Source organism: Dipodomys ordii, unplaced genomic scaffold, assembly GCF_000151885.1.
Source record: "Dipodomys ordii isolate 6190 unplaced genomic scaffold, Dord_2.0 Scaffold182, whole genome shotgun sequence".
Classification (NCBI taxonomy): domain Eukaryota; kingdom Metazoa; phylum Chordata; class Mammalia; order Rodentia; family Heteromyidae; genus Dipodomys; species Dipodomys ordii.
In genome coordinates, this window is record NW_012267398.1 from 3,088,687 (window position 1) to 3,113,088 (window position 24,402).

At 44.7% G+C, this 24,402-nt stretch overlaps 1 protein-coding gene across 1 annotated transcript in view; it reads left to right on the forward strand.

Moving 5' to 3' along the window:
* Positions 1 to 24,402, forward strand: part of Filip1 (filamin A interacting protein 1) — a 61,525-nt gene that overhangs the window by 30,793 nt on the left and 6,330 nt on the right. The window contains exon 4 of the mRNA XM_013034102.1: positions 22,027 to 24,399. Coding sequence (XP_012889556.1) covers positions 22,027 to 24,399 — 2,373 coding nt within the window. The remainder of the gene's footprint in view (positions 1 to 22,026; positions 24,400 to 24,402) is intronic.

The window sequence follows — 24,402 nt, forward strand, 5'->3', positions numbered from 1 at the left end:
CTACGTCATTGCAGGCCTTAATATAGTCAGTAAAACTGCCATTGACAGTCTTAATGGGAGTAAAGCCTTCTGGCATTCTGTGGTGGTATTATCAAAAATGAGCATTTGGAGAAATAGGTTTCTTAGCTCAGCTTGTAGCCCAGTTTTATTAAGATTGTCCTCCAGCTGGGCTATAAAATCCACTTAAGGCTCTACCTCCTAGCTTTTACAAAAGGAGTAGCTGCCTGACCTGTCTGTGCTGTTTTTTTTCCCCAAGCCCTGAAGCAACAGGTGTGTACTTGGTTGATTGTCTGATCATCAAACCTGTCTGCTCAGATACTCGCAGCCACGCCCCTTGCCCCCATCATCTGGTCCTCCTGGATTTCTATGGGAGGCTGGGCATGTCAAGTTTTCAAACCCTGGCTGCTTCTTCACTCCACCACATTTTCAATTGTAGATATTGACTAGGTTCTAGGCAGGTTTGGGCCAAGTTTTCCCTCCCTGGGGAATGAGATGTTCGGCCTCTACTCAGTCCCTGAGAATGTCCATAGTATAAACAGAGGTGGCCCCCTAGGTGGTGATGGCCTGTTTAAACTCCCAAATAGTCCTACAAGGCAGTGCTTCGTGCTCAGCATGGAAAATGCCTTCCTGAGGATTGCCACCCTCCCCTGCGTTGATTGGTTGTAATCAAACCAGTGCTAACCAAGTTGCATCAAATGTAAGCGTCCAGGTCCCCTTGTTGCTGAACCCAACAGATTCCTGGAGAGACCAGGGAACTTCAACTCATTAAAGGAGGGCTCTGAAGGGTTTGAGAATGGTTTGACTTCTCATTCTTCATCACCCTCCTGGGATTCACATTTTTTATTCCCCTTGCTACCAGATCTAATGTCTTCCAACACATGTTTATATTCATTATCACAAGATTCAGAATTCCCAACCTCATTTTTTTTTTGCTTTTTGTCACAAGAATCAAAGTTGTCACAGGGCCCCAAATTTTCAGCCACATCTTTTTCCTGCACAGGATTTTCCCCACACAGACCCATACTCTGAGGTGGCTGAGGGGTTTGAAGACACTGTAACACCAATATGATTAAATTGCATAAAGACCAAACTTTTAATGGGATTGTATCCCCCTGGCTTTGAGCCATGTAAAAGGATCTCCTGTGGAGATAACCAATGACTATACTTTGCTATATACCAGGCCAATTTTTCCATATCTTTTCTCTTTACTTTTATCTCTGCCTTTGTCAGCAACATACTCACTGCGTCAAGATATCTGGCCGTGTTGCTTTGAGCAAACCCCATTGTTATCCTGGAAGTCCTGAACCATGTCTTAGCGCATTCCCAGATCACGAACTCTTCAGCATTCCATGGATGACTTTTTCCATGTCATTGGTTCATCTGCTGTTTCCTCTCGTGCCCCGCATTGGGCGCCAGATGTTGCGATCCTCTGCCACCGAGACAAGACAATGACAGACACCAAGACTGTGCAATTGAGGTTTGGGACACCAGGAGCCTGAAGTCCTCCACCAGCTTCAGGTGTCCTAGGTCCATTTTACAAGATATTTATTGAGTAGGGTACAGGTGCATACACAGAAAGTAAAGTCACAGTTTCCTTAAGTCACAAACACCAATAATGAGATACCATCTCAATCCTTGAAGGCATAGCCACCGATCATGTGGTCTAATTTTACTCAAATGAGAAATAACCTCTTTATCTCAAGAAGCAGGTGTAAGCAACAAATGACTTACGATTAGCACAGATTTTTGTCTATTGCCATATTCCCAAAAGTTTGGTGTGGAAATAGCCTACGCCTGTGTAGAATGTGCATTCCCTTCAAGCCAGGACAGATTGACCATTTGGGAAACTCTGAGCGTTCTGAGAGTTCATGTTGGGAGCAGGCATTCTATCCTCCCAATCCTTTCAGGTCTCAGAACTGGACTTTTGGAGACTCTTACACCAATAGATTTTTAAAAACTGAACTGATGCATTAGCCAGATGTATAAATTCTAGAGAGAATAAATAAATCTAGATTGAAAAGCAACTGCTTTCCAGATGACCATTTTCCACAACTGAGTGGGCACTCCCAAACAAATTAGATGGAGCTTTTGGTTCTGTGGACGAAAATCAAATATTGAAGCCAGGCATCAGTGGCTCACTCCTGTAATCCTAGCTACTCAGGAAGCTGAGATCTGAGGATCACGGTTCAAAGCCAGCCCCAGCAAGAAAGTCTGTGTGACTCATCTCCAATTAACCACCAGAAAACCAGAAGTGGTGCTGTGGTTCAAGTGGTAGAGCAGGAACCTTGAGCTGAAGAGCTCAGGGATAATTCCCAGGCCCAGAGTTCAAGCCCCATGACCAACACCCCCCCCCACATACAAATCAAATATTGAAAAAGTGGTAGGTGAATTTTTTTTTAAATCTGGAATGAGAAACTTTGGGAACCCTGCTCTAAATTAACTACACTACCATCACAATAAATCCAGTTAAATGTTTCATCCTAAACCTTTAAGGATGGTGATTTATGTGTTTATATCTTTTTTTTAAAGCACTGATGATAAACTCAGGGCTTTGTGTGTGTTAGGCAAAGTATTCTACATCTTAGCCATATCACCAGCCAGGTAAAATGTTTCATACACCAAGGAAGAACGAAGAAAGAAAAAATGCTGGAAAATGTGTTGTCTGTGCACCAGAGGGAAGAAGTGCATGCTTTTTATATTTTATCTTCTTTTTCCAGGGAGGAAGAAGGTACTCAGATTTAGGATTACAAATCTTGGGTTCCAGAGAGGGGAAGGGGATGTGAGAAGGCGATGTTTTCCATGTACGGAGCTTGTTCCTCTGGCTCTCCACCATGTGTGTGCTCTTCTTTCCAAGAATGCTTGTGTCTGGAAAAACACACCTTTATGGTGGTGGAAAGTCTGAACAGAAAAGATTAATCAAAGGTTGGGTCTTCCATGCTCCATGCATAATATATTCAGTTCTCAATGCAAAGTCTTAGCCAAGAAACAATTTGAATAATATTCAGGGACTGAATGGGAGTTTCAGCAGCAGCTAAACTAGAGGTCTTAACTTTTCCATCTTACGTTGGTTGGATGATGTGCCTTAAGAACTCTCTGTTGCTGGGTGCCAGTGGCCTGTGCCTGGAATCCTAGCTCCTCAGGAGGCTGTGGTTCAAAGCCAGCCCAGGCAGGAAAGTCTGTGAGACTCTTATCTCCAATTAACCACTCAGAAAACCTGAAGTGGTGCTGTGGCTCAAGTGGTAGAGTGCTTACCTTGAGCCGAAGAGCTGAGGAACAGCACCCCAGCCCAGAGTTCAAGCCCCAAGACCAACCAAAACTAAACTAGCCTATATCAACCATTTCCAGACCTGACTTCTGGAATCAGACCCCATGCTTCCTTGAGCACTTAATACCAGACAAATAAAAGTAATTCTTAGTGAAGTTCTGTATAACACTTAGGGGGAAAAAATCTCCTAAGACAAAAGCACACTGAATTGGCAATGACCCCACACACTGAAAAGCTTCCCCCTTGTCAGATGCTAAGCAAGGTCTCTCTCTGTTCAGGAATCCTCTCCCAATTGCTTCTCTTCGTGATCAGTTTTAATAAGGAACAATTCTTTTTTTTCTTTTGTCGGTCGTGGGGCTTGAACTCTGGGCCTGGGCGTTGTCCCTCAGCCCTTCAGCTCAAGGCGAGCGCTCTACCACTTGAGCTACAGCGCCACTTCTGGTTTTCTGGTGGTTTATTGGAGATAGGAGTCTCACAGTCTCTCCTGCCCGGGGCTGGCTTTGAACCGCGATCCTCAGATCTCAGCCTCCTGAGTAGCTAAGATTACAGGCGTGAGCCACCAGCGCCCGGCTAGGAACAATTCTTTAAAAGGGGTTTTTGACTTTTAAGTCTCTTGGTCAAGTCATGACAATCCACGATAACCATATGGAGGCTCTGGCTCTAAGTTCCAGTGCTTCTAAGTGCTGTGATGATTCTTAGGATTGGGCCTGAAGACCCATTGTTGCACTAATAATCCACTGCGTGCATTCAATAACACTGGAACACACATTTCAGTAAGTGCGCAATAAATTGAGTACACTCAGAAAAAAGACATCCTCTATAAATGAAAATATTTATTTCAGTAAATAATAGTATTTGAGTAAATGTCCATACTTCACCAGTCCATTAGGATTTTTAATTTATTATTATTGTCTTTAAGTAGTTGCACAAAGGAGTTGCCATTTAACAAAGCAGCTGCTGAAGACAATATATCTTGATCAATGTCACCCCTTTCAACATTTTCACCATCCATCCCAGTCCACCCCTTCCCTCACTCTTCTTAGATATACATTGGCTTCTCATCTGTGTTTTCCCCCTGTTCTCCTCTTCATCTGTTCAACCCTTTCTCCTACCCCGTCCCACCCCTTTCGAGTCCCTGCTTCCTGATGTTTTATTTTGCTGAATTTATTTTGCCTTTCTAAGGAATTGCACTACTTGAGATCTCCCTTGAATCTCTCGTATTTCAGTTCATACATTTGTATGCACTTGCATGCCACCCAACATATTTACTTATGAGTTTGTAAGTTAAATCTAGCTTCCACAGAGAAGAGAAAACATGCATCTTTTGTCGCTAGGCCTGACTTACTTCATTTAACATAGACTTCTTAAAGTTAATGTATCCAAAGTAAAACTCTGTTACTCCCTACAAATCTACTGCATATAGTAAGGGTATTCAAGTTAACATTGCTTCTATCTGAATACTCAAGCTAATATCCCAAGTCATGGTTAATTCTTTCTCTCTCATACTGCCAAATTGTGATGCTAAATCATAGCCTTTCAATTACAACCTGCTTCTAAAAGAAAACATGAGTTTTGTCCTTTTTTTTTTTGTTTGTTTGCTTGTTTTTGGTTTTGGTTTTCTAGAAGCAACTGTCACTGCCAAGGTTCAAAGTGGAAGTGCACAGTGAAATCATATAAACAGCTGTCACTGTGCTTCTCTGGGCTACTTCCGTTCTATGGTACATTCTTCACGTATTAGTAATGTAAATAAGAACTATTAGAACAAAATCCAACTCTTTATCATCGTGGGGTAAGACAGGCCCAGTCAATTTGCCAGTTTCCAGGAGATCTTATTGAAAATACAGGTAACTCATGACCAATTAGTGTCAAAATGAAAACAAACCTCTAACTGAATTTTGTCACACAGAATTATCATCAGGTTACTTGAAAGTTTGGTAAGGTGATTCATCCTGCAGACATGCCCACAAATTTTCCACTTAAAATGGTTCCAGCCAGGTGCTGATGGCTTGTGTCTGTCATCTAGCTATTCAGAGGCTGCAATGTGAGGATAGAAGTTTGCAGCAAGTCCAACTGGAAAGTCCATGGGACTCTGATCTCCAATAAATGACCAAAAAGCCAGAAGTGAAGCTGTGGCTCAAGTGATAGTGTTCTAGCCTTAAGCAAAAGAAGTTCAGATACAGCACTCAGTTCAATCCCCAAGACCAGTAAACACCAACACCAACAAAAACTGTTCAATCAAGCAGCAATCTACAATAGTCCTTCCCAATATCCACAGAAGGTATGTTAAAGATGCCTAGTATATGCTTAAAACTACAGAATATCAAACCCTACATATATTATTTGTCTCCAGTTTGTACATACTTTTGATAAAGCTTTTTTTTCCTTTTTTTATTGTGAAAATACCATACAGAGGGGTTACAATTACATGGGCAAGATAACCAGTACATTTCTTATCAAGCCTCCTCCTTTGTTTCCCCTTTCCATCCCTCCCCATCCCTTTGATAAAGCTTTTATAAATTAGGCACACTAAGATATTAAAACCAGTAACCAATCCCAAAATAGAATGAGCCTAACAACATGTTGTAATAGCATTTGCTTCAACCTTATGAATATTTTATTTCTGAAACTTCCCATTTACTATTTTGGTTAGAATGATAGAGTTCTCTCCTCAAGTTTGGGGGACAAAGAGCCAATAGAGGCCCAGGCCTGAAGCAATTCTCCTCAGGACATGAGGCTGGGGGCAGACCACCACTCCTCAAACAGTCAGCCATTTCACTAAGGAAAAGGGACTTCTAGTATTTCTTAGGCCACTTAGCCTTCTCCTTGGGGCTGGGAAGGTAGCTCAGTGGTAGAGTGCTTGCCTTGAATGCATGAGACCTTGGGTTCGAATCCTCAGTACCACATAAGCAGACAAAGCCAGAAGTGGCGCTGTGGCTCAAGTGGTAGAGGGCTTGCTTTGATCTGAAGAGCTGAGGGACAGCAATCAGGCCCAGAGTGCTTCAAATATCATGCAGATCCCTATATTTATTCATTTTTTATTTTTATTTTTTGCCAGTCCTGAGGCTTGAACTCAGGGCCTAGGCACTACTGTCCCTGAGCTGCTTTGCTCAAGGCTGGCACTGTACCACTTGAGCCATAGCTCCACTTCTGGCTTTTTCTGTTTTTTTGTGGTACTGAGGAGTCAAACCCAGGAATCGAACTGGGCTAGCACACTAAGCCACATTCCCAGCCTGACAAATTCTTATCTTTAACTCTAAGGGGCTTTGATGGGCCTCTTGGCCTGTGACCTCTGTGCTGTGGTCACACTGTTCTTCTTTATGCCTGGAACTTCCTGTACTTATTCTCATCTCAGGATTTTAGTACTGACTATACTCTGGAGTCCTCTGCCTGTAGCTTGGCTGGTTCCCTCTCACCATTCAGCTTCAAATGTCACTACTTAGGGAAAGTCTGCAAAGAGAAGGCCTGCTTCTTCAATCATCTGCTTTGAACAACATTCTGCTCCCTTTCCATGGGGCACTTAAATGGCTGGGAAGGTGGCTCAGTGGTAGAGAGCTTGCCTTGCAAGCATGAGGCCCTGGGTTCAATTGCTCAGCACCACATAAGCAGAAAAAGTCAGAAGTGGCGCTCTGGCTCAAGTGGTAGAGATCTAGCCTTGAGCTGAAGAGCTGAGGAACAGCACCCAGGCCCAGAGTTCAGGCCCCATGATCAATAACAACAACAAAAAAATGGTAGGGTGGGAGCTATCAATCAGGGACCACCATACTTAGTCCCAGTACCTGGACCACAGAGGATAACCAACTAAGTGTTCCTTGTGTGAGTGAATACAAGATACTTCCTGAAGATAGAAAGCAAAGAAAGACAGGCTCCTGCCCTTTAGGATTAATAGTGCCACATTTCTAGGTGTATATGCAGACTGACTACTCGCTACACTTTTACCTTAATTATGAATGCTGCTTTATGTAAGTTTTACCATATTAACTTATCAGAACACAGTATAGGGACCTTGAAAGAAACAGTAATTGTTATAGTCCACCCATACTACCAAGAGGTCAAGTATTCTGAAAGCAGAAGGCATTGAATGTTAAGGATATTGGGAAATAATGTCTTGAACTTACTTTGTCTTGTTACTTTCTTTCTTTTTTCTTGTCAGTTGTGGGGTTTGAACTCTGGGCCTGAGTGCTGTCCCTGAATTCTTCACCTCAAGGCTAGCAATCTACCACTTGAGCCTCAGTACCATTTCCGGTTTTCTCATGGTGAATTGGCGATAAGAGTCTCATGGACTTTCTTTCCTGGGCTGGCTTTGAACCACAATCCTCAGCTCTCAACCTCCTGAGAAGCTAGGATTATAAACATCTGGCTGTTTGGTTATTTTTTTTATACCAAAACACAGTGGATAGCATCGATGCAATACAAAAGACACCTTCCAGCTTTAACAGGCTTTCAAAACATTTACTTTTGTGACACTGATTGAATTACCTGGTATAATTGTTTTTATTTTATAAATGAGGTGAAATTCCATCATGTAAGTGTCATACATATTCCATGTATATGGGTTGGAGAAAAAAATTGCTCAGGAACCTTTGAAGTTACCCAGTGATTTTTTTAAAACTGAATCTATTACCCAGGCAGAAAGGAAGGAGGGAAGAAAATACAGGTGAAAAAGAAAAAGAAAGAAAGAAAGAGAGAGGGGGGGGGAAGGAAGGAAGGAAGAATGGAAGGAAAAGGAAAAAGAAGAACAGAGAAGGGGGGGAATGAAAATAAGATGTTGAAAGTACTTTCTGTGAATGATGATCATGTAGGCTCTCCTTGAAAGCTGGCTGGCTGCATTCATTCACTTTTGTTCTTGTGAACCAAAGTCCCCCCCCCCGCCCCCATCATTTACATTTATTTTTAGGGAGAAAAAAAATCAGCAAAAAAAAGTTTCCAAGAAAGAAAAAGTGGCCTTGCGTAGATGTTCATACAGGAGGGGCACTTAGATGGGACCCGAATGACCCCTTGGTGTGGAATGGCAGAGCAGGCGCGGGGACGGGGGCGGGGGGGGGGACAAGGGGGGGGCTGGGAGGATGCCGCCCTCCCTGAGCAAGGCTGTCCTGGGCTGAGGGAGCCCCACTGGCCATTTTAGGCAGAGCCTTTGTTTCTCCCCCAGCCCCAAGCACTTTCCTCCCGGTGGATCCTAATTCCTGTTCAGGGGCTCTGCTTCAGAGAAACTCCCTCCTCCTCTCCTCCCTCCCCCTCCTCTCCCCTCCCCTTTCCTCCCTCCTCCCTCCCCGCTCCCAGCTCCTCCCCCTGCTCCCAGAGCAAAGCAAATCTGCATAACAAGGACCCGTGGGGTGACGTCATCTCCCCCCCCAGCACCCCATTCACCTTTCCTGGTGCCCGGGCCGGGGTGGTAGGAGAAGCTTCATTCCCTGCGGAGCACCCCCACACACCACCCCCGCCACCCCTGTACGCCCAGCGGCTGTTGAACAAACTTTGGTGCCCCTGTTACAGAAAACATAACAATCAGCTAAAATAAAGATCAATGACTAAAACCCGGAGCCCGGCTGAGCCGCCCCCCGGGGCCAAGGCAGCCAGCCGGGGTCCCGCGGCCGCGGCGTGAGCTCCTCCACGTGCTTTTCAGCTGGCCACCGGCTTTCCCGGCGGCCAACTCGGTTCTCAGCACTTGGAGGCTGAGCGTGGACCTCTGGAGCCCCCCTGATCGGACGAGGGCCGTGAGCGCGCCGCGGTCCGCCAGCCGGCGGTTCCGGGCTCGGGGTTAACCCGGTGGAGGGTGACTCGGCTTCCCCCCCGCCACCCTCCCCGCAGCCTCCGAATCCCGCACCGGGGAAAGGCCGGGACGCAGCTCGGGCGGGCATGCAGTGAGTGCTGGGGTAACGGCGTTGTGCAGAGGTTTGGGGGAGCTCGGGTCAGAACCGAGGTGCCTGCTGACATCAACCCAACGAAAAGGACTCTGAACGTGTGTTTGAACCACAGCCTTTCTGAGCACTACAAGGGTAGCTGCTCACTCGTGATTTCTGGATGAGCAACATCCTAATGTAAGATGGAAGATGGTTGGTAAAGATTCTTCTTGCTATTGTTATCATGTGCATTTTAGACAGATCTCACTCTCTCTTGCTCTCTTCCTCAGCGAGGGTGGGGAAAAGTCTTCTAAAAGTTGGCAGTGAATCAGAATGCATTGTGATTCAAAGAAAGCTGGCGTTGGAAGCCCTGGGGGTTTCGCTGTGAGAGAGCATACTAAAGCAAATGAGAAGTTTGATTTCAAAGTGGGAATGGGATTTGAATTTGGACTCTGTTAAGTAATTGTTGAAGAAGTTCAACTCCAGTAGTTTAAGTTACCAAAAAAAAAAATGTCTGTCTTCAGCAAAGTTTAAGTAGTTTATAGTTAGTGCTCAGAAGAGCTAGCGGATCCTGTGTTTAATAAAAGAATTCCATGTGGTCCAAAACAAATTTTTATGGTGTGATTTGAAAGTCACACGACTTGTTTTAAACTTGAATACAAGGGAAGATGGCCTGGTTTTCATTTGTGTAGATTTAATGTGTGGAACATGGATTATTAATAATGTTTGGTCTTCATGCTCAAAGTGATGATAATCTTGAGTTCACTACATTGAGCTGCCTGGATTCTTAATTCTATGTGACTGTGTGAACTTCTGTTAACTTGTTCAACTCAATATCCTTTCTACAACCAAAGGATTTTGATTTGTCCTCAATCTGGGGCTTGGGAGTTTGTTTTGACTTTTGATATCTTTTTCCATTAGCTTTAAAGTTTGTCTCAAAACCGTGTAAAATAGTAATCAGATAATTAGAAAAATAGTAAAATTTTGTAGAAGTTCATATTTAAAACCTTTCTGAAAGACTTTTAGATTCAATAGTAATATTTCAAAGAGGGAGGTATTTCTTGACTGACTAAATAAATTTACAGAAATACACTTGCTGATTGATAGATCACATCTGCAGTCCTAGCTACTCAGGAGGCTGAGATCTGAGGACCACTGTTTAAAGCCACATTGGGCAGAAAAGTGTGAAAAAACAAAAAGCCAGAACTGGAGCTGTGGCTCAACTGGTAGAGCACCAACCTTGAGCAGTGAAAGCTAAGAAAGTGATAGGCCCTGGGTTTAAGCTTCAGTGTCAGCACCGAAAACAAAACAAAACAACAAAAACCACCCCAACACTACTACACACGAATTTATGGACTTAAGCTTGATACTTAATTATACTGGTTATTTTAAACAAATTTTAAATTTATGCAAATAGATTTACCCAAGAGATAAATTGGATTTATTATATCTTCCTGCAAAGCTTTAAAATAGAATAGGTTTTTATATTGGGAATTCCCAGCACTTTTAAACTTAAAACCATGAAGTGTGTACAACACCCTCACTGCATGTATAGAGAAAAATCCATCTCCCTGCCTCGATCGCGTCAGTAGTCTTGGGAAACCCCACTCATGCATTAGCTCCTCCCCTCATATTTGGTAAGAAACCAAGTCCCAAGGTCCTTCCCCCAACTACCCCCCTCCACCTGCCCACCAGAGAGGCCCTCTTATTTCTTCAACCTTGATTTTGTCTAAGCCTTTGATTTTGCTTATTTTGTAAGGAAAGAGTTCTGTGTTGGGGGGGAGGGGTGTGATTTAATCATTTCTTATTTGTACTCCTGTAGAATTTTTTTTTTTGTATGGTAGGTCCTGTGGCTTGAACTCAGGGCCTGATCACTGTCTCTCAAGCGTTTTGCTCAAGACTAGTGTTCTACCACTTGAACCACGGCTTTGTTTCCAGCTTTTTGGTGGTTAATTGGAGATAAGAGTCTCATGGACTTTCCTGCCTGGGTTGGCTTTGAACCATGATCCCCAGACCACAGCCTCATGAATAGCTAGAATTATAGGCATGAACCAGGGGTGCTAGTCTTGAGCAAAAACAGTTTAGGGATAGTGCCCAGGCCCTGTGTTCAAGTCCCAATACTGGCATTATAAAAATTAAAAATCTTTAAGCAGTTTCAATTCAACCTATCAATGTATGAGTATAATTCATCTTGATCAATGTTTCCCCTTTTTCTGTTCTCCCCCATCTCTCCCAGCTCCTCTTCTCTCCTCCCTTCCCCTCAAGTCAGACTCGGAAGACAAAAGGTAGATGTCTTCTCTTCTCCATGGAAGTTAGATCTAAATTATAAACATATAGGAAAACCTATACAGGGTCCTATGCATTGCCTACAGTATGTTGTATGCAGGGGAGGTTTGTAATGGTATAACTCCTTTGAACAACTAAGTCATAGTTGACCAAAATGAATACCAGGAAGCTGGAGCATGTGTTGGGGTGGGGGGAAGGAGGGTAAAGTCCAGGGGAAGGGCAGACAAATGGAGAGAGGAGGGTGGATGAATTCAGTCCTAGTATTTAATGTACATATGTGAAAATGGATTTAGGTAACTTCAGAAGATGCAGGTACCTCTTGATGAAGCATCAGATAACTAGGTGTGGTGAATTTGGGTTGACTATTCTTTGGGAAATATGGAGAAATGCCCATTGAGGAAGGGAGGGAAGGTTTAGAAACCAGCGGGGAGGAGAAGCCCAAACTCGTACATTTGGATGACAGATTTATATGGCTTTGGGTCTTTTGTGCTCCCTGTGAAAATTATTTATTTGTACCCCTGGCTGCTTTTTCATAAACATGATTCAAAGCAAAGAATAGCATCTGTTTTCTCCTGCTTTGAAAACAGTTTGTCCCACCCGTCTGAGAAAGGGTTTGCAAAGGGCTGTGAACAATTTTAGGAAATTGAAAAATAGAATATAAGACATTTGATTGGCTTCTTCGCGTGGAAGACAGGAACGGACATCTGAAAGGTGACGAAGAGGAGCTTACAGGTCCCACGCTGTACTGTGTCCATCATCTCGTTGACTTAGGCAGAGGCAAGGCAGACCCAGTAGCTTATAAATAGGAGCATTTTCTCCCAGTTCTCAAAGCTGGAAGGTCAAAGTCAGGATCCCAGTTGGCGGGTACTGAGGCAGGCAGGCCATCTTGCTTGCAGTCTGTAGACTTTCCCCTGCATCTTCTTAGGGTATGTAGAAATAGAATGAGCTCCCTTCCAATCTCCTTCCTAAGAGCTCCATCTTTACAGCAAACAGGTTGAAGTTTAGGATTTTTAAATTTGGAGACAATACAAACTTTGGATCCTTTGCAGTTTTGTAGGCATTAAGTAGATTATGGGGACTGAAATCAAGTTTCTATCCAATGATCAAGCTAGACCCTGGAGCCCAGAATGAATTCCACAGGAAGTGGACCCTCGCCTGGTTCTCACAAAGGCACTTTTTGATCTGTGGCCTAATTGCTGGAGAAGAGGATTGGAAGCAGGTGCAGAAGCTCTGAGCTATATCTCTCTTCATTCTCATCCCCACCCTTGGGTATCTCTTGGAAACCTATATTTAAAGAATAGCCAGCACTTTTATGTAACCTTATTCTTAGTACCTAATACACAATGCTAGCACCTGATGAGTTATTTTTGGTCAGTCCCAGTGCTTGAACTCAGGACCCATGTGCTGTTCCTGAGGTTTTATGTTCAAGGTGAATGTTCTGCCATTTGAACCGCAGCTCCATTTGTGGGTTTTTGTTCGCTTGCTTGCTTGTTTTTGGTGGTGGTTAATGGGAGATAAGAGTCTCACAGACTTTTCTTCAGAGGCTGGAGTTTCAAACCATGACCCTCCAGATCTCAACCTCCTGAGTAGCTACTATTATAAGCATGAGACACTAGCTCCTGGCTCTTTTCTTTTCTTTTTATTGTTATTATAAAGGTGATATACAGAGAGGTTACTATTTCAGAAGTCAGGTAAAGAGTACATTTCCGTTTGGACACTGTCACTCCTTCCTTTGTTTTCAGTGTTGGCCTCCCCTCCCCGACCACAAGTTGTATAGTTCATTTTTCCACATAGTGTCTACTGAGTACCACACTGCTGCATCTGTTCACCCTGTGTCCCTCCATTTCTCATCTCTCGTTATTTTTATTTTTGGTCAGTCGTGGGACCTGAACTCTGGGCCTGGGCGCTGTCCCAGTTCACACCCAGCGCTCTACCACTTGAGCCACAGCACCACTTCCAGCTTTTTCTGCTTATGTGGTGCTGAGGAATTGAACTCAGGGCCTCGTGCATACAAGGCAAGCACTCTACCACTGAGCCACCTTCCCAGCCCCTCATCTCTGGTTAATTGTTGAGTAAATGAATACATGGTATTATTTCCATATAAGTCAGGGAGTTTGACACTAGAATGTATGATCAGAGACTTTCTCTCCAGTGATTTTCAACTGTTGGCTTTCTGATTGGCAGCAATCTCTCCAAAAATACCATTGCTATGGTTCTAAAGCCAGTGACTAACCATTCCCCTAGATTTAAATTTTCCTGTAACCAAGAGCTACTTACTACTAGTCATATACTAAGTGATTTTAGAAATATAATACTAGTAAATTTTAATTCATATGTTACTACATTTTCTTGAACTGGTATTTTACAAGGTTGCTGGCTGTCATTCACTGTAAACACAGACAGAGCATGTGCAGGGCCGGTAGGAGAAAAATCCCATCACTTCATGGAGGGTCAAACTGTCATTAATCATGAACTTTTTGTGATTTTTTTCCATTGTCAACTGCACATTTTAAAGACAAATTACTATGGTCCTAACTTCATAATCAATTTAGTTTCTGTGATTTACAGGCTAAAGGATCCATAATGCAAAATGGTTTTCTCATCATTTTCAACAATTGCATCTTAAAGCATGTCATTAATGTGCCTTTTCTGGAGCACAGGTATATATAGTTACTTTAAGATCTGATGAAGAAGAAAATACCATTTGTCATACTCTGCCTGAGATTTGTATATCAACTATTGGAATTACTTGAATTATATCACCAACTGGATTATTTTTACATTGATAGGATACAGTTTTTGTTTTTGATTTTGGTTGTTTGTTTGTTTGACCAGTCATGTGGCTTGTACCCAGGGCCTGGGCGCTGTCCCTGAGCTCTTTCACTCGAGGCTAGTATTCTACCACTTTGAGCCACTGAGCCACTTCTGGCTTTTTCTGTGTATGTGGTACTGAGGAATTGAACCCAGAGCTTCATGCATATAAGGCAAGCACTCTACCACTAAGCCACATTCCCAGCCCCAGGATACAGTTTTGTAATATAAAATCATGAATATAATTAGAAGTCTATCTCTGATGAAGTGAAAACCATTCATAAAACCTGCTGATGATAAGTCTATTATTTTACTTTTTTCTCTGTCAATTGTTTATCATGTAATTCTTTTTCAGAGTGAAAATGGATGCGATAGGCCTTAAGTCCTTCAATACTGCAATAGAGTCAGAAAGTTTAAGATCAAGCCAGGCTCTGGTGGCTCAAACCCATAATCCTAGCTACTCAGGAGGCTGAGATCTGAGGATTGCAGTTTGAAGCCATCCCAAGTAGGAAAGTCCATGAGACTTATAGATCTCCAGTTAACCAGCAAAAACTTCTAAATGTAGCTATCACTCAAATGATAGGGCATCAGCCTTGAGCAAAAAAAAAAAAAGCTCTAATCAAGAGAAGGCCCTGAGCTGGGAATGTGTCTTAGTGGTAGAGTGGTTGCCTAGCATGCATGAAGCCCTAGGTTGGACTCCTCAGTACCACATAAACAGAAAAAGCCGGAAGTGGCACTGTGGCTCAAGTGGTAGAGTTCTAGCCTTGAGCAAAAGAAGCTCAAGGATAGCCCAGGCTCTGAGTTCAAGTTCCAGGACTGGCAAAGAGGTTGGGGGGCAGGAGGGGAGAAAGGACCTGAATTCAAGCCTCAGTACCAGCACAAAAGAAAAATAAGAGGTTGAGATTGGAAAGGTAGAAAAAGAAAAAAAGGTATCATTAAAAAAAATTTTAGCCGGGTACCAGTGGTTAATACCTGTAATCCAAGCTACTCAGGAGGCTGAGATCTGAGGCTTGCAATTTGAGGCCAGTCTGGGTAAGAAAGTTGGTGAGACTCTTATCTCCAAGGAATCACCAGAAAACCAGAAGTGGTGCTGTGGCTCAAAGTGACAGAGCACTAGCCTTGAGCAAAAGAGCTTAGGGACAGGGCCCAGGTCCTGGGTTCAAGCCCCATGACTACCAAAAAATATTTTTTCTTCCTGAAAACTCATTCTCAGTACTAAGAAATAAAAAACAAAAACAGATTTGAAAAGCTTTCATCCTATGATGAAGGATCCAAAATTTAAAAGGAGGCCAAAATGCTAGTAACTAAGACCTACTACATTTGAACATACTATTTAATAGAGAAAAATGACTGCAAAAACAATGCATGCAGCCAGGTGCCAGTGGCTCATGTCTGTAATCCTAGCTGGGATCTGAGGATGGCAGTTCAAAGACAGCCCACTCAGGAAAGTTTGTGAAACTCTTATCTCCAATAAAAAAAAACGGGAAGTGGCGCTGTGGCTCAAGTGGTAGAGTGCTAGCCTTGAGCTGAAGAGCTGAGGGACAGTGCCCAGGCCCAGAGTTCAAGCCCCATGACTGACCCCCCCCCCCAAAAAAAAGTGTATGCTAAAGAAAATTTTCAGTGAAGATGAGATCTACCTCTGCAGATCTAACTTGGTCCCGCCTCTCTCCCTGGTCTCAGTCCTATGCAGTAATTGGGGACATCAGATTAATTCTGGATAATTATTCTAATAGTCATAAGCTTGAGGAGCTGAGGGGATTTTTAAAAGTAATGCTTCTTCCTGATTTGCTGGTAAAACCTCTTGCTACCACCTCAATAAGCTGCTTCGCTCTGGGGCTGTGCTCTAGTTGGGAAGAAAAGGCATTGTGATCAAAGACTCCAGCTTGCACGCACACTTGACTTTTTTGAAGTTCCTTCATCTTTAATTACTATAATGCCCTTGCTAGTTTTAATACGCCCTGTCTCCTGAAGGACAGAGAGACACACATCCAAGAATAATTGAAGAAAAGTAAAAATAGTCCATGAGAAGTATCTAAAACCAGCCTAGGTTAACAGGAACAAATGAGGGATGATTGTTCATGGTCTTGGTGTTTTAAGATGGGGTTCAGTGGGTTAGGATGTTGCCAAATGACATTATCTATTTGAAGTGAAGAGACAAGTGCTGCTCTGGGACCAGCTAGAGAAATGGTTGAAAAGTGAGTGTCAGGAAAGTTGGAGAAAATGACCAACAGAAGCTTATACTGTTTGCTTCCTGAGGAAGAGTTGAGGGCAGCCCCTGGCAGGCATGCTCCATGTCGTAACGCACACAGGCGGACAAGTCTTCCAGGAATGGTGTCTATCAAAAGAACCGGATCAGAGAAATAAGAATAAAGCCAAAAAAATCTCTCACTTCTGTCCCCCTTCAAAATGTTTAAAAGGAGGGGTCGGGAAGGTGGCTCAGTAGTAGAGTGCTTGCCTTGCATGCCACATAAGCAAAAAGAAAAAAGCCAGAAGTGGCTCTGTGGCTCAAGTGGTAGAGCGCTAGCCTTGAGCTGAAGAGCTGAGGGACAGCGCCCAGGCCCTGAGTTCCATGACCAGACCCCCCCCCCCAAAAAAAAAAAGTTTAAAAGAAAAGGTAGATCAACAAATATTGGTGGCCTAAAACCAAGTGAGAAAATGTTTGCTGGAGTAAGTTTACCTGAGCGTCCACTGGATGCTGATGATGAAGAAAAAGTCTGTCTATCAAAAAAGTTAATTTTCAGCCGGGTGCCGGTGACTCACACCTATAATCCAGCTGCACGGGAGGCTGAGACCTGAGAGTCACGGTTCAAAGCCAGCTTAGGCAGAAAAGTTCATGAGACTCTTAGCTGCAATAAACTCCCACAAAGCCAGAAGTGAAATGTGGTTCAAGTGGTAGAACACAAGCTTTTAGCACAAAAGCTCAGGGACAATGGCCCAGGCCCTGAGTTCAAGCCCCAGAACTGACACACACACACAAAAAAAAAACAGAACAAAAACAAAAAACAGTTTGAATAACAGCCCCAAAATAATGATTGGTTGCTGTAGCTTCTAAATTTCATTGAATCTATAGATTCTTGATGTTATTTTGTAGTTTCTTGCCTATCCTCTTGTGATTAGTAATGAATTAGAAGAATATGATATGACTGAAGTTCAATTTTTTGGTAAGAATTATATATACGTTTAATATATATATTATATATATATATAGAGAGAGAGAGAAAGACTGGCAGTATCTCTTTTTAAGAGACATTTATTATTTCTCTGGCTATTAAAAATTTAATACCCTGGGGCTGGGAAGGTGGCTCGGTGGTATAGTGCTTGCCTTTCATGCATGAGGCCCTGGGTTCGATTCCTCAGCACCACATAACCAGAAAAATCCAGAAGTGGTGCTGTGGCTCAAGTGGTAGAATGCTAGCCTTGAGCCCAGAGTTTGGGCTCCATGACTGATCACCCCCCCAAAAAAAATTGATACCCTTTAATTCCTTCCTTCCTTCACTCTCTCTTTCTCCTCTCTCTCTTTTAAAATAATATGAACTTAGGGCGTTGCACTTGCTAGGCAGGTACTTTACTGCTGAGCCATGTCTCCAGTTCTTTTTTCACTGGGTATTTTGAGATGCTGGGCCATGCATCTGAGTTGTGATCCTTCTATTTTAGACTTGTCATCCCACCATAGCTGGGATGATAGACATGTACCACCATGTACAGCTTCTCTGGTTGAGATAGAGTCTCATGGACTTTTCTGCCTGGGCCAGCCTGGAACCATGATCTTCCCAGTCTCAGCTTCCCATAGAATAGTTTAGGACAATAGATATGAACCCTTCTCCCAGCCACCAGTTGAAAAGAGAGGTCTTGTGATTTTTATTTTAAGTATCTGACCTGGCCTCCGTGATTCTCTTAATTTTAGCCTCCCAAATAACTAGTATTACAGACATGAGCCATCAATACCTGACATTTCTTTTTAATTAAGAGTAACATGCTTTCATTACTTACTACTACTTATTAACTAGTTTTATATGGGAGAACAGAGTTTATTAATCTCCAATATAGACAAATAGATAGATATATACATGCATACATAGATGCATAGATATAATAGGTGATCCTGGTCTACCTGTTTTCCTACATCTATATAACCCCATTATGTCTTTGTCATGGAGGTAGGATCTGATTGGCTCCTTTTTCTTTTTCTAGTCACTTAGGCTCCTGGGAGAATACAGAGAGTGGTCAAGAGTAGAAGCTGGGAGTGAAATTAGGTGCCTTTTGAAATAATCCACATAAGAGATGTGGTGTCTTCTTGGGGAGGGGTAAAGGGATGGAGCAGATGAGAAAGAATTGAATTGGGGATATATTTTGAAGATAAATGAGAAATTCTGCTGAGAAATTTCCCTGAGAGTAGGGATGCGAGACAAAGGGAAGGTTCAAACTTGACTGGAAATTTTGGAACTAGGAATCTGGTAGAACTGGTTGCATTTGGTGGACTTGAGGAAGATTCCTAGGGGAAGAAAAGGCACAAAGTAAACAAGGAGTTCAAACATGACTTGCCCTACAAGTTTTCTTCTCAGCAACGTCAAACTCCATCTGAAAATGTCCGCCCCCTTCTGTTTACCTCCCCTTTCTGCTTTCCCCTCTTTATGCCTTAACAAGTTGCTGTGATAGGGTGGTTGTCTTTCCACTGTAGGCCTTGTACTTGCTAAGCAGACACTCTACCACAGGGCTAACCTCCAGATCTTTTAATACTGGCTATTAGGGTGGGGAGGGGGAGGATCATGGGGCTTGAACTCAGGGCCTGGGTGCTGTCCCTGAGCTCTTTCACTCTACTATTCTACCACTTTGAACCACAGCACCACTTTTGGTTTTCTGGTGATTAACTGGACATAGAAGTCTCACGGCCTTTCCTGCCCTGGCTGGTTTTGAACCATGACAATCAGATTTCAGCCTTCTGAGTAGCTAAGATTACAGGCATGAGCCACCAGTGCCTGGCTAAACTGGAAATTTGGGGGTTTTGGGGGGTGGGGGGGTCAGTCGTGGGGCTTGAACTCTGGGCCTCGGCGCTGTCCCTCAGCTATTCAGCTCAAGGCTAGTACTCTACCACTTGAGCCACAGCGCCACTTCTAGTTTTCTGAGTGGTTTATTGGAGATAAGAGTCTCACAGACTTTTTCTGCCCATGCTGGCTTTGAACTACAATCTTTAGATCTCAGCCTCCTGATTACAGGTGTCAGTCACTGGTGCCCTCTTATACTGGCTATTTTTGAGACAAAAGTCTCATCTCCTGCTTGGGTGGATGTCTAGACCATAGTCCACCTATTTTATGTTTCCTACGGTAGCTGAGATGACAGGTGTGTGCCACCACACACAACTTCTTCCACTGAGATGGAAGATCATGAGCTTTTTGGCCAGACTGACTCGAAATCACAATCCTCCCGATCTTTAGCCTCCTATGTCCAGCTATTAACAAGTTTTATGTTTTCCATGATAGTTAAGTCCTTCTTTTAACCCAAGTAATAAGAAGGTGATCAATAAAATGTTCCTTCACACAAGTAAGGGTTACCCTTCAGGAAGCTAGAATAATGCTATTCCTAGGAGTCTGTAAGATTTGAAAACAATCTCCTCCTATTTCACAGCTAAAGTTTTTTTGGAAGCTATTTAATTAAGAGATGTTTATACACGAGGATGTGTTCTATAAAAGTATACAGCTATTGTATGACATGATCAGAACAATTTCTGTGGTAATTACATGAGAGTAGATTTAATTATAAATAGATTTTATATGGATGTCCAATCGTTTGTTGCACAATGCAATGTGGAACAATTTCTATTTACAGCTTACTTAGTCATAAACACAAAAAAAACCAATCCAGGCAAGGATAAAATGTACTGAAAGCAAATAAATACATGTTGGTAGATGTTTACACCATGTGTTTCTTATAAGCATATTAATTACTAAATATGCTCTTACAATAACTAACATGATGAATATGACTTGGGTAGATAAAAATAACCAATAAGTTAACTGAGCACAGTAAGAATGGTAGTTCCTTCTTAAAACTATACATCAGCTGGGTGCCAGTGGCTCACGCCTGTAATCCTAGCAACTTAGGAGGCTGAGATCTGAGGATCTTGGTTCAAAGACAGCATGGGCAGAAAAGTCCCTGTGAGATTCTTATCTCTAAGTAACCATTCAACTACCAGCAGTGGCGCTGTCACTCAAGTGGTAGACTGCTAGCCTAGAGCACAAAGAGGCTCAGGGACAACGCCCAGGCTCTGAGTTCAGGCCCTACAACTGTCAAAACAAACAACCAAAAAAGACCCCGAAAAACCCCTACATATCAATAGCATAGAAAAAAACCCATTTCAGACATATAAAACATAATCATTATTGTGGCTGCTACCTTTTTTCTTAAAGATAGTCATTCAGATTCCCCCTCTACTTAGTTCTGTATTTAGGGAGAAAAATTGTTTCAATCATAAATTGGACCAGATCCTTGACAGCTGTTGGGGTTAACTAAAATCAGTTTGTGTAGGTCAGCATTTGTACCAGAGAATTTATCTTGTCTTGTCCCTCTCATGTGATAGTCACATGGCTTATTTCAAGGCTTCAAAATAAGAAGCCCCAGGCAAGGTGGTGGTAGTTCATGCCTGTAATCCTAGCTACTCAGGAGGCTGAGATCTGAGGATCATGGTTCAAAGCCAGCCCAAGCAGGAAAGTCCATGAGACTCTCATCTACAAATAACCACCAAAAAAGAAGAAGGGAGGGCAGGGGCTGAATGTGGAGCTATAGCTCAAGTGGTAGAGCACTAGTCTTGAGCAAAAAGCTCAGGGACAGTGACAAAGCCCTAAATTTAAGCCCCAAGCCCCAGAGAAAGAAAGGAAGGAAGGAAGGAAGGAAGGAAGGAAGGAAGGAAGGAAGGAAGAAGGGAGAGGGAGGGAAGGAAGGAAGGAAAGAAAAGAGAGGGAGGGAGGGAAGGGAGAGAAAGGAAGGAAGGAAGGAAGAAAGGAAGGAAAGGAGGGAGGGAGGGAAGAAGGGAGAAAGAGAAAGAAAGGAAGGGAGAAAGAGAAAGAAAGGAGGAGGGAGGAAGGGAAAAAAAGGGGAGGGAGGGAAGAAGGAAAGAAGGAAGGAAGAAAGCAAGGAAGGAAGAAAGGAAGGAAGGAAGCAAGAAAGCAAGGAAGGAAGAAGGAAGGAAACCCACAGGTTCTTCCTTTCTTGATCTTCCCTTCCATTGAAATAAATGGCTCTCTAACTGTAGCATAGAGGAGACAGCTGAGGATCTGGAGTCTTGATGACAGAGCTGGAATCCGGGCACTGCCACTCACTGTGTGATGTGGGCCCAGTCAAGTGATTCCCTGTGTCTTGCTTTCCTCATGAGAGGAGAGTAGTTGGTTGTAAAGTGTCCTCAGGGTTGCCGTGAGGATCGAGTGGACCCGGGTGGATGCACAGAGCTCTGTTTGCATCTTTGTCATGACTGATGAGCTGAGGTCTACTTGGTAGTTGTTATTACCATGCAGTCTCCATGAAGAATGGGAGTCATTCTGTTCAACTTGTGAACTTTCAGTAATTGAGAAATCTTGAATAATGGGCACTTAAACCATGAAATAGAGACAAGGGCACAGCTCTCTTCATGCCCATCCCCTGTAGTAAAAGTAACCAGAACCCTGACTTCACTAATTAATGCCCATTGCTAATGGCTATGACAGCGATTGAAGAGGGGTTGTTGTCACAGCATTTTGTTTTTAAGTCATTATCTAAAGCTTAAGATCCATCTATTCGCTCCTTTTAATACAGCTCACCTATTTACTCCTTTAACGTAGAGCTACATTTCATTTCTAGGCTGAAAAAGCTGCTTGAACAAGAAAAGGCTTACCAGGCTCGCAAGGAGAAAGAAAACGCCAAGCGACTCAATAAACTCAGAGACGAGCTGGTGAAACTCAAGTCGTTTGCGCTCATGCTGGTGGATGAGAGGCAGATGCACATCGAACAGTTGGGCCTGCAAAGCCAGAAGGTCCAAGACCTCACTCAGAAACTGCGAGAAGAGGAAGAAAAGCTCAAAGCCATCACCTCCAAATCCAAAGAAGACAGACAGAAACTACTCAAGTTGGAGGTGGACTTCGAACACAAGGCTTCCAGGTTCTCTCAGGAGCATGAAGAGATGAATGCTAAGTTGGCCAACCAGGAGTCTCACAACCGACAGCTCCGACTCAAGCTGGTGGGCCTGTCTCAAAGAATCGAGGAGCTCGAAGAGACCAATAACAACCTCCAAAAGGCCGAGGAAGAACTGCAGGAGCTCAGGGATAAGATCGCCAAAGGAGAATGCGGCAACTCCAGCCTCATGGCAGAGGTGGAAAACCTCCGGAAGCGGGTGCTGGAAATGGAGGGTAAAGATGAGGAAATCACAAAAACCGAGTCCCAGTGCAGAGAGCTGCGGAAGAAACTCCAGGAGGAGGAGCACCACAGCAAGGAGCTCAAGCTGGAAGTGGAGAAACTGCAGAAGAGGATGTCCGAACTGGAGAAGCTGGAAGAAGCGTTCAGCAGGAGTAAATCCGAATGCTCCCAGCTCCACCTGAACCTGGAGAAAGAGAAGAACTTAAGCAAAGACCTGCTGAACGAGCTGGAGGTGGTGAAGCATCGCGTGAAGGAGCTGGAGGATTCCGAGGGTCGCCTGGAGAAGGCCGAGCTGGGCCTCCGCGAGGATCTGACCAAGCTGAAGTCCTTCACCGTGATGCTGGTGGACGAGAGGAAAAACATGATGGAGAAGATAAAGCAAGAAGAGAGGAAAGTGGATGGCCTCAACAAGAATTTCAAGGTGGAGCAGGGCAAGGTGATGGACGTCACGGAAAAACTCATCGAAGAGAGCAAGAAGCTGTTGAAACTGAAGTCCGAGATGGAAGCCAAGGTGTCCGGCCTGCGGAAGGAGCGGGACGAGCTGGTGGGCAAACTGAAGAGCGAACAGGAGAGATCTTCGGCCCTGAGCGGCAGCGTGGAGCTGCTGCAGAAGAGGCTGGACGGCCTGGAGGAAGTGGAGAGGGAGCTGGCCCGGGGGAGGGCGCGCAAAGGGCCTGAGCTCACGGGCCCGGAAGATAACAAGATCCGAGAACTCACGCTGGAGATCGAGAGGCTGAGGCAGCGGCTGCAGCAGCTGGAGGTGGTGGAGGGCGATCTGATGAAGACGGAGGACGAGTACGATCAGCTGGAACGGAAATTCCGCACGGAGCAGGACAAGGCCAACTTCCTGTCGCAGCAGCTGGAGGAGATCAAGCACCAGATGGCGAAGAACAAAGCCGTGGAGAAAGGCGAGGCGGCCAGCCAGGAGGCGGAGCTGCGCCACCGCTTCCGGCTGGAGGAGGCCAAGAGTCGAGACCTGAAAGCCGAGGTCCAGGCGCTGAAAGAGAAGATCCACGAGCTGATGAACAAGGAGGACCAGCTCGCCCAGCTGCAGGTGGATCACTCGGTCCTGCAGCAGAGATTCCTGGAGGAGGAGACCAAGAACAAGAGCCTGGGCCAGGAGGTGCTGGGCCTCACCAAAGAGCTGGAGCTCTCCAGGCGCTACGGCCGCGCGCTGCGGCCCAGCGGGGCAGGGCGCAGGATGGTGGACGTGCCGGTGGCGTCCACGGGCGTCCAGACGGACGCGGTGGGCAGCGAAGCCGTCGAGGACGAGACGCCGGCCGTCTTCATCCGGAAGTCCTTCCAAGAGGAAAACCACATCATGAGTAACCTGAGACAGGTGGGGCTGAAGCGGAACCCCGAGCGGGCCGCCTCCGTCCTCGACCGCTACCCACCCGCCGCCAACGAGCTGGCCCTGCGCAAGTCGTGGATCCCGTGGATGCGCCGGCGGGAGGGCGGCGCCCCGACGGCGGGGACGGCGGCAGCGGGGGCGCCCCGGACCGGGCACTCCGGGGAGCTGGTCGTGTCCCCCAAGCAGGGCCAGCCGCTGCACATCCGCGTGACCCCCGATCACGAGCACAGCACGGCCACCCTGGAGATCACCAGCCCCACGTCGGAAGAGTTCTTCTCCAGCACCACCGTCATCCCCACCCTGGGCACCCAGAAGCCCAGGATCACCATCATCCCGTCCTCCAACATCCTGGCTCAGAGACCCAAGGGCGCCGAGGCTGCGCTGGGCCCCGAGCGGGCCGTGTCGCCCGTCACCATCACCACCTTCTCCCGGGAGAAGCCCCCCGACGGCGCCCGAGGCTCCGCGGCCGAGCG